This window comes from Procambarus clarkii, chromosome 2 (assembly GCF_040958095.1).
Source record: "Procambarus clarkii isolate CNS0578487 chromosome 2, FALCON_Pclarkii_2.0, whole genome shotgun sequence".
NCBI lineage: Eukaryota > Metazoa > Arthropoda > Malacostraca > Decapoda > Cambaridae > Procambarus > Procambarus clarkii.
In genome coordinates, this window is record NC_091151.1 from 37559633 (window position 1) to 37570965 (window position 11333).

The 11333-nt window shown below is 36.8% G+C and overlaps 1 protein-coding gene across 1 annotated transcript in view; it reads right to left on the reverse strand.

Annotated features, from left to right (window-relative positions):
• LOC123762235 (glutamine amidotransferase-like class 1 domain-containing protein 1) overlaps positions 1–10828 on the reverse strand; it is a 98352-nt gene extending 87524 nt beyond the window's left edge. The window contains exon 1 of the mRNA XM_045748621.2: positions 10554–10828. Within this exon, the coding sequence (XP_045604577.1) occupies positions 10554–10599 (46 nt within the window). The 5' untranslated portion in view covers positions 10600–10828. The remainder of the gene's footprint in view (positions 1–10553) is intronic.
• Positions 10829–11333: the final 505 nt, after the last annotated feature.

Sequence of the window (11333 nt, forward strand, 5' to 3'; positions counted from 1 at the left end):
TTCAGTTGAGAGTGGACATGTGTTAAAGGCACAACAATATTTATACCAAAGCAGAGATGCGTAACTAGGAAACAGGATTGGTTCAACAGAAATTTTGATAGGTTCATAGACCAAAAGACACAAAAATGGAATTAATATAGGAAGAGGCCAAACCCCTAAACATACCAGCAATACAAAATAGTGGGAAATAACTACACGGCAGTGAGGAGAGAGGCAGAAAGAACTTTTGAGAAAGGGATAGCAGACAAATGTAAAACAGAACAAAGCTTATTCTATAAATTCATCACAAGCAAATTGCAGGTAAAGGATAATATTCAGAAGTTGAAAATGGGATACAGATTCACATAAAATGAAAAGGAAATGTGTGAAACATTAAACGAACAGTTCCAAAGTGTATTTGAGCAAAATAAAATCTTCAGAGAACCAGACACAATAAGAATTCCAGAGAACAACAGAGTACATAGAGGTGTCTAGAGACGAAGTGGAAAAAATGCTCAAGGAGCCGAGCAAGAACAAAGCAGTTTGCCCAGATGGAGTTTTACCATGGGTTCTGAGTGAGTGCACACCTGAACTCAGTATTCCCCTTCAACTGATTTTTGAGGCATCCCTGTGTACAGGAGTCCTAGCAGATGGGTGGAAAAAGGCTTACATAGTTCCAGTCTACAACAGTGGCAGCAGGGAAGACCCCCCTCAATTACAGACCTGTATCACTGACAAGTGTAATAGTCAAAATACAGTATTAGAAAAAATAATTAAAACTAAATGGGTAGAACACCTGGAGAAAAACATGTAATAACAGACAGACAGTATGGTGTTCGATCTGGAAGATCCTGTGGGACGAATTTACACAGTTTCTATGATCGAGCCACAGAGATTTTACAGGAAAGAGATGGTTGGGGTGACTGCATCTATCTGGACCTAAAAAAGGCTTTCGACAGAGTTCCACATAAGAGGTTGTTCTGGAAACTGGAACATAATGGAGGAGTGACAGGTAGATGTCTAACATGGATGAAAAAATTTCTGAAAGAAATATGAGGGCGGTAATCAGAGGCAATGTATCGGACGAGAAATGTCACGAGTGGCATACTACAGGGTTAAGTTCTTGCACTGGTAATGTTCACTGTCTACATAAACGATCTACTAGATGGAATACAGAATTATATGAACATGTTTGGTGATGATGCTAAGATACTAGGGAAGATAAGAAACTTAGATGATTGTCATGCTCTTCAAGAAGACCTAGACAAATTAAGTGTATGGAGCACCACTTGGCAAATGGAATTTAATGTGAATAAATGCCATGTTACAAAATGTGGAATAGGAGAACATAGACCCTACACAAATTATAAATTATGTGAGAAATCTTTAAAGAATTCTGATAAAGAGAGAGATCTAGGGATCAAGGAAGGTTTCTAGATAGAACTATCATCTGAATAAAATATTTTATCACCTAGATAAAACTATCACTTGAAGACCACATAAAGAACATCATGCAAGGAGCCTATGCTACACTTTCTAATTTCAGAATTGCTTTTAAATACATAGATGGTGAAATACTAAAGCAACTGTTCACGACTTTTGTTAGACCAAAGCTAAAATATGCAGCGGTTATATGGTGCCCATATATTAAGAAGCACATCAACAAACTGGAAAAGGTGCAAAGACATCCAACTAAATGGCTCCCAGAATTGAAGGACAAGAGCTACGAGGAGAGGTTAGAGGCATTAAATGCGTCAAACTAGAAGATAGAAGAAAAAGAGGCGATATGATCACTCCGTACAAAATAGTAATGAAAATCGATAAAATTGATGAAGAATTCCTGTGACCTGGAACTTCAAGAACAAGAGGTCATAGATTTAAAGTAACTAAACAAAGCTGCTGAAGAAATAAAAAAAAATTCACTTTCGCAAACATAGTGGTAGACGGTTGGAACAAATTAGGAGAGAAGGTGGTGGAAGCCAAAACAGTCAGTAGTTTCAAAGCATTATATGACAAAGAGTACTGGGAAGATTGGACACCACGAGTGTAGCTCTCATCCTGTAATTACACTTAGGTAATTACTGCTCTACAGGACACCTAGATGCTAAGCGTCACCATTCACATTTTGAATATGAACCTATCAATATTGAGATATGAGAGGTCTTATTTCAAGATAGGTTACTGACTGTTAAACCCAACCAATTTCATAGAAATATATTTTATTTTACAATCACTTTGTAACCTCACCCTAAGTAATATGCTTCATATAATTGTTCATGGGGTACAGCCAAATCAAACAAAGGCATTTCAACAAAGCCAATTTTCTAATTAAATCATACAAATTGTTAGGTTAGGCTGGGTTACGTAATGTCATTTTGGGTTTTGGCTTAATAGGAAGGTTTTAAAATTTGTTGTTGAAATGATTTGAATACGAAGTTACCCATATCCTTCTTTAGGATCACGATAGGTAGGTCATGAAAAATCGGGATACAAATCACTTACTCTATAAAATTGTACGGAGCATCTTGGAAAGTTGACAAAATCAAGAATAACCTAAATAATAAACCACAATCTAAGTGTTGTAGATACTGTATATTGAATACTTGCTGATGGGGCACTGTACTAGATGGAAACAAGAAAAAATTATCAATCTCCCAATTTTACAATGGCAGTTGCAGTGCCCCAATTTCAGACCATCCTTCTGTTTTGGTAGTACTTATAGTAATGATATGGTATCTGTGCATGGGGTTCAACCACTGCAAACCACCTCAAGTCCATCATTACCCAGCAAAAATCTGCTATCAGAATAATAACAAATTCTGCTTTCAGACAACACTCAGCCCCCTTGTTTAACTCCCTAAACATGCTAAACATAATCTCACTCCACAAATTCTCTTGCGTCAACTACATTTACAAAACCCTGTTCTTAAATGCAAATCCTGCTCTGAAACTCTCTCTGGACAGATGTAATAGGACCCATTATCACCACACCAGAAATAAATATCTCTTTGATATCCCCAGAGTCAAACTTAATTTGTGTAAACACTCTATGCAAATAAAGGGACCCAGTCTATGGAACTCACTCCCTATTGAATTGAAAAGCTGTGCAACTTTTGCATCATTCAAAAACAATACTAAAAAGTACCTAATTTCATCTTCATAGTTTTTTACCTTTTACTTTAAAACTGCACTGTATCTATTGCTACCCAATCTCCCAATCTGAACATCTTTATCATTGCGATCATTGCTGTCTTCTTATATGTACTGTCAATCTGCTGTATGGTGTCTATTAATCTTGTTTTAATTACCAATCAAGCTGTCAATGTAATCAATCAGAGCTTTAATATACCAATGTTCTTTAATATACTTAGTAAGCTCTCTCTTCTCATTTTTTTTTCTTGCAATACATTGTTATCATTATATTAATTCTGATAGAATTTACCTACTTAAAATTATCTGTTAGATTAAGGACCTGCCCGAAACGCTGCGCGTACTAGTGGCTTTACAAGAGTGCAGTGCTTAGTTTTACGGGAAAGGATTACCTCATTAACATCAGAGGAATTAGCAGGAGTTAGGTACAGAGACTCTGGCAGCCCGTCCTCCAAAAATGGGGTGGTAAATGTAAGGAGGCAAATAAGTGCAATTATGTACTATTCATAGCAGTTAGGAATTGTACTTATTTTCACTCAGTATTAAATCGTACTGTCAAATATATTGTGAATATTTGTGTTTACCCCAAAAACTGAATAGAAAACCACACCCTCACCTAACCGTCTTAGTTTTTGAAGATAATAATTTTATTACTTCTTAATTACAATTAGTACTTAACCTATAGCTATATTGGTATTACAGTTTTATTAAACTAATAAAACAAAACTAAAATATATCAATAAATTGTAAAGTAACTCAGGATATTTTAAAATTTTGTATAAAATCTATATTATTTAATAAACCTGAAAACGAAATTCCTGATATTTAAAACTTGTGTATTGCTAATTGAAGTTGAAACCGTCATCCTAAAATTCTGAGTGTCTTAACAGAAAACGAGAAAAATTAAATCGGGGGAGGGAGTTGGGTCAATGTAACAGCCCCATAAGTGCAATTATGCACTGCTTATGACAGTAAGAAAGTGTACTTATTACACTTAGTATTAAATCGTACTGTCAATTCGGAGGATGGGTTGGACTCTGGATAGTTGCCTGTAAGGTAGTCTTTAATATTAGTGAGTGAGGAGGGAATATCATGAGCAAGGGATGTACCAATGCATGAAAAGAAACTATTGAATTCAATAGCAGTATCTGAGGCCGAAAGCACACCATTGTCATTGGATAGGAGAATTGGTTTTTTATTCAAAATCTTTTTTGAGCCTAATATCTGGGAGATAGTGCTCCATGTTTTCTTAACGTTGCCCTTAATTTGGGTAAATTTGTTTTTGTAGTATTTTATTTTTGCTCTTCTAATTATTTTTAGACAGCATGGATGAGTAAATCTTTGAAAATTCTTTGGAGACAATTCCTAACCTATACTTCTTTTCAATGCCATGTTTTTTAGTAATAGATTTAAGTATACCCTTTGTAAGCCATGGAGTGTTTAACCTTTTATTTGTAACTTGTTTTGTTACCATTGGACAGTGGGAGTTATAATGGTTCAGAGTTTTCTGAAGAAATGTTTGCACTGCTAGGTTGATGTTCACTATGTCACCTAATTCAACCTCCCATTTGATATTAGCAGCAGCAATAAAGTTGCTTATAGAAGTTTCATTGTGCAGCCTAAAGCTTATCTTCCTTGTATCTAGAGGTAGTTTATTAATGTTGGTTAGGAGAAATGTGGGGAAATGGTCTGTAATGCTATCGATGATTATCCCTGAAGTAAGAGGAGAGGTTATGTTGGTCCAGATGTGATCAAGAGTCGTGGCAGTACTATCAGTGATTCTAGTAGGTCTAGTGATTAAGGGTATGAGGAAGCAGGAATTCATACAGTTGAGGAAACTAGCAGCAGGAGGGTTTTCAGGCTCGCAGAGGTCAATATTAAAGTCCCATGCGATAATTAGATGGTTTTTGTTCAGTCTGTTATCTAGTATTAGATTTCTAAGGTTAGAGTTGAATTTGGACACATCAGTGTTAGGAATTCTATAGACTGCTCCCACAGTCAGGACAGGCTCAGCACCCTTGACTCTGAAACTGGCAAAGATATACTCCCCACAGTAGCCTCTAGTTCTAATTACTTTTAAGCATGTTAGTTCTTGGTGGTAGTAAAGAGCAGTACCACCACCTCTCTGAATTGGTCGACAGTTATGAATTGCTGAATAGTTTGGCATGTTAAAGAGTTGAGTAGTATCTTCTTTTAACCACGTTTCAGTAAGTATAATAAAAGAGAATTTGTTGTCAACAATTTCAATCAAGGCACTAACATCATCAAAGTGTTTGCTTAGAGATCTTACATTCTAGTTAATTACAGAGATATTGTGATTATGTGTTAACATAATCTAACAGATAATCTAACAGATAATTTTAAGTAGGTAAATTCTAGCAGAATTTATAAAATGATAACAGGTACATTACAAGAAAAAAATTAGATGAGAGATTAGTACTGTAGGTACTGTATATTAAAGCACATCGGTAGCTCTGATTAACTGCACTGACAGCGTGATTGGTAATTTAGCAAAGATTAACCACTGCACTGCGCAAAGCGCCTTTAGGCGCTCAGAGAGTTGTGCTCTTTGTTTTTTAATTTGGCTATATTTTAATGTTTTTTAATGTTTTCATTACTATTTGTGTTTTGAAATGGAAATAGTTGACTTTGGAAACATTTTGACATTAAATTTACCTGAACATTTGTAAAAATAACAAAAATATGTCCTTGACAATTGCACCAAGACGTTTTTGCCGAAAATAGGTGAGCAGTGCGAGGGTTAATAGGCACAATACAGCATATTGATAGCACATATGACAGCAATGATCATATTGGTAAAGTTGTTTAGATTAGGTACATAAAGATTGGGAAATTGGGTAGCACTAGATAACAGTGCAATTTTAAAGCACAAGGTAGGAAACTATGAAGATGAAATTAGGTACTTTTTATTTTTATTTTTGAATGAGGCAAAAGTTGGACAGCTTTTCAATTCATTAGGGAATGAGTTCCGTAGACTAGGTCCCTTTATTTGCATAGAGTGTTTACACAGATTAAATTTGACTCTGGGGATATCAGAGATATTTATTTCTGGTGTGGTGAAAATGGGTCCTATTACATCTGTCCGGGGAGAGTTTCAGAGCAAGGTTTACATTTAAGAATTAGGTTTTGTAAATGTAACTGACATAAAAGAATGTGTGGAGTGAGTTTATGTTTAGCATGTTTAGGGATTTAAACAAGGGGTCTGAGTGTTGTCTGAAAGCAGAGTTTGTTATTATTCTGATATCAGATTTTTGCTGGGTGATGATGGACTTGAGGTGGTTTGCAGTGGTTGAACCCCATGCACAGATACCATAATTAAGATAGGGATATATTAGTGCATAATATAGTGAAATGAGAGCAGAGTTAGGTACATAATATCTGATTTTGGAGAGTATACCAACTGGTTTAGAGACTTTCTTAGTTATGTATTGTATGTGGGTGCTGAAGTTGAATCTCTTGTCTAGGAATAGGCCAAGAAACTTTCCATCATTTTTATTACTGATGTTAACATTGTCTATCTGAAGCTGAATTGCATTTGTTGATTTGCTTCAAAGTGAGATGCAGTAGGTCTTTTCTATGTTTAGTGCTAGTTTGTTGGTTGGCATCCATAACTGGACTTTTTTTTAATTCATTATTCACAACATTATTTAGTGTGTGGGGGTTGGGGTCTGAGTAGATGAGGGTAGTATCATCAGCAAACAATGTAGGTTTAAGAATGTTAGAGACATTAGACAGATCATTGATGTACAGTATATAAGAAATAGGAGAGGTCCCAAGATGCTGCCCTGTGGCACTGCAATGGGTTATTGGTAAAGTGGAAGAGGTTATATCATTGATGGCTACACATTGGTATCTATCACTAAGATAGGATTGGGTATAGTCCAGGGCAAGGTCTCGGATTCCATAATGATGGAGTTTACATAAGAGGTAGTTGTGATTAACAGTATCAAAGGCCGTTCTCAGGTCAATGGAAATTCCAATTGGAAACTCATTTTTGTCAAGGGCTGAGTAAATTATATCAAGGAGACTAATAATTGCATCATTGGTACTCTTTTGGGAGCGGAAGCCAAACTGACAGGGGCTGAGTATGTCAAATTTTATGAGGTAGGAGTAGAGCTGTTTGTAGATAATTTTTTCAAATATTTTTGATAGTATGGGTAGGTTTAATATTTGTCTATAATTGATTATGTCTGCAGGATTGCCTCCTTTATGAACTGGCGTTACTCTTGCTTTTTTTAAGAATATCAGGGAAGGTATGACACTCTAGAGATTTGTTGAACAGCAGTGCTATGCGTGGTGCAAGGGCATGGGAGGCACTCTTGTATATAATGGATGGGATTTCAATGATGTCCCCAGCTTTGGTTTTTAGTGAGTACATGATGGACACAACATCTGTCGAGCTGACTGGTGAAAGGAGAAGATAGTTTGGATAGTTGCCTGAGAGGTATGTGTTAATATGAGTGAGATTTCTTTGGCAAGGTTAGCACCAACCGATGAAAAGAAGCAATTAAATTCATTTGCCATTTCTTTTTTTTTTTTTTTTTTTTTTTTTGAGATATATACAAGAGTTGTTACATTCTTGTACAGCCACTAGTACGCATAGCGTTTTGGGCAGGTCCCTGGAATACGATTCCCGCCGCGATGAATCGTTTTTTCATCCAAGTACACATTTTATTGCTGCGTTAAACAGAGGCTACAGTTAAGGATTTGCGCCCAGTAAATCCTCCCCGGCCAGGATACGAACCCATGACATAGCGCTCGCGGAACGCCAGGCGAGTGTCTTACCACTACACCACGGAGACTGTTTTCTAAATCAACTGATTTCTAAATCAGTTGACAGTGTATAGCCATCCTTAGAGAGTTTTATCTGATTGAGTGTTATTTAGTTCCTAGGATATTAGAGATGGTTTTTCATGTGCTTTTCATGTTGCCTTTTGCTTCTTTGAATCTATTCTCATAACATGAAAGTTTTGCTTTTCTTATGATAATGGTGAGCATTGATGAGTACCTTTTAACTACAGTACTTCCTTTGTAACTAGGCCAATCCTAAGTTTCTTTTCATATTCATGTTTCTTGTTGATTGATTTGAATATGCCACTTGTGAGCCACAGATTGTTTATTCTTTTGTCAGTTACTTGTTTGATAAGGAGGGGACAATGACTGTATTCACCTAGTTTTGTTTGTGTGGGTTGAGCTTTGCTCTTTCGGCCCGCCTTTCAACTGTCAATCAACTGTTTACTACTATTTTTTTTTCCAAACCACACACACCCCAGGAAGCAGCCCGTGACAGCTGATTAACTCCCAGGTACCTATTTACTGCTAGGTAACGGGGGCATTCAGGGTGAAAGAAACTTTGTCCATTTGTTTCTGCCTGGTGCGGGAATCGGATCCACGCCACAGAATTATGAGCCCTGCGCGCTATCCACCAGGCTACCAGGCCCCTAGGCAACTGTTGTAGAGGCTTAGAGTTTTGGAGGGAAAGAGGTTAGCTAATGAATTTATATCCTGTTTATTATTGAATTCTGATTCCCAGTTAATATTGTGAAGTGCATTTGTGAGGTTGCTTACAGCTGCTTCACTGTGTAGCTTGAATGTGAGTTTCTTGCTTTCTGGTGGTGTTATGCATGGGTATGGGGGTGCATAATAAATGAACTAAACTAAAAACTGCTGGTGTTATGTCCATGTTTGCTGTGAGGAAGATAGGATAGTAGTCAGTTGTTCTGTCATAGAATATACCAGATGCAAGGGGAGCTGTTATATTAGTCCATAAGTGATCCAAGGTAGTGGCAGATGTTTGAGTGACTTGGGTGGGCTTGGTGATTGTGGGGATTAGTATACAGGAGTTCATGCTGTTATGGAAATAGTCAACTTGAGGGCTATTTTGTAGACCCAGGTCAATATTGAAGTCTCCTCCTAGAATGATGTGATATTTGTTGAGATTATTATTTATGATAAGATTCCTTAGGTTATCTGAAAATGAAGCTATATTAGTATTGGGAAATCTATAGATAGCACCGATAGTCAAGGAGGATTTAAGGGATTTACTTGAGAACTGGGCAAAGGTATATTCACAATAGTTGTCTCTATCACTTATGACACTATTGCAGATGAAGATATCATGGTAATATATTGCTGTGCCACCTCCTTTTTTATTAGGCCTGTAGTTGTGAATGGCTTTATAACCAGCTAAGTTGTAGAGTTGGGCAGTCTTTACTTAGCCAAGTTTCTGTTAAAATAATGAACGATAATTTAGTACCTAGTACTGTGAGTAGAGCATTTATATCATCAAAATGTTTACCTAGTGATTAACATTTTGGTTGTAAATTGATAAACAGGTGCTATTTAGGAGTTTGTTTTTTGCAAGATTTGCTGTGTAATACCTGCAATAATAAATAAATAAATAAATAAATATGTTTATTCAGGTAAGGTACATACATACAAGTGATGTTACATTAATGGATTGATATATAGATAGAGCTAGTACATACAATGCCTAAAGCCACTATTACGCAATGCGTTTCGGGCAAACATGATGATCAATGTGCTGATTGGTGTAGATATGAGACAGAAGATTTGGATCAGGATCAATATCAGTATGCATGTAGATGCAATGGGGTCACGATACAATAAGACAAGCAATTACAGAAAGTTAAATACTAAATCTGCTGTAAATATAAAGTAATTATAGCAGAACACAACAATAAATGCAAATACACATAAAATAGAAACAACAAGAAGTAAAATAAAGATCACCGTAGATAGCCAGGAAGAATACAGAAGTTAGGTAAAAAGAGAAAACAATCGGGTAGAGACTGACAAGAGCAAGAGCAAAATAGCATAATTTCATGGATGTTATCAATAAGATATTATGATGGAGCCAAAGATCCTATATCTAACAAATTCACGATTCTTAGGTTAGGAAAAGTTTATTATTTAGACAATTCTCACATTACATGCTAGAAAGTGCTGTATGTTTACCAATACAATGATACTGAATAGTTCACTTTCCAAAGAATTTCTGTACAAACTATATTACCTTTAAATGCAATAGTAAGTGGATATATTAAGTATTTATCTGATATACATGTTTTATGTCTCAAATACTGCTGGCAGCTATCATATAACGTGTAACATAGGTCTCAGCTGGCGTAGGTCTGAACACAGGTACCCTCACCCTACCAACGTACTGCCTCCCACCGCCTCTACTTCAAATATATTAATACACGAGCCTCTCCGTAGTGTGGTAATCCATCATAGTCAAATGATGAATATCCACTGGGTGTCCAGGGCCTGGTTATGGATATTTCTCAGTACATCTAGACCAGTCAAGTCTGACAGCTGCGAACTGTCAGTACGTCATTAACCTCATAACTGAAGTGACTTACAGCCACATGGAACCTTACCTAAGGGAGACGCTGATAGCACAATTAAACAGCTCTGCTTCGCCATGGTGCAACAGCTCTATGTTACCAATACAGGTGGTTGGTGTCAGGAGAGAGTAGTGATGGAGCGGCCCAGGTCCGCCTCCCACACAGTCAACGCCTCCCCTGACGCCCTCTCCCACTGTGGCAGTCCCACACTCTCGTATCAAAAGGCTCGTATCACCCTTTGTTTCATAGTCTAATCACGTTTTTTATTCTTTCTAACTCGTGCGATTATAAAAACAATGTAGTTCTGCATTTTTTTTTTGTTATAGGCCTCTGCGATGATAGGTCCCGCGCGGTATGTCAGTCGGCTTCGTTCTCGTCACACAATCGGGAATTTAAATATTTCATTCACTTAACCGTGGACATTTTGAACTTATTGATTTGAGTCCAGGTGGTTCCTTGATTTATGGAGAAAGTTCTACACCACAAGCCTTGGGGATCATGACATAACAGTGCACAATAAACTACCAGTTATAGGGTGAGTATTGGGTGCACAATAAACTATCAGCTACAGGGTGAGTATTGGGTGCACAATAAACTACAGCTCATAGGGTGAGTATTTAATGAACAATAAACTACATCTCACAGGCCAACGATTTGAGGTATTGCAGGGAGTGTCCTCTGATTCCATAATGATGTAATTTAAGAAGAAGATTTTGGTGGTTGACAGTATCAAAAGCCTTACGCAGGTCCACAAATAACCCAATAACCCAAAATAACGAACTCATTTTTATCAATAGCTGCATGAATCAAGTT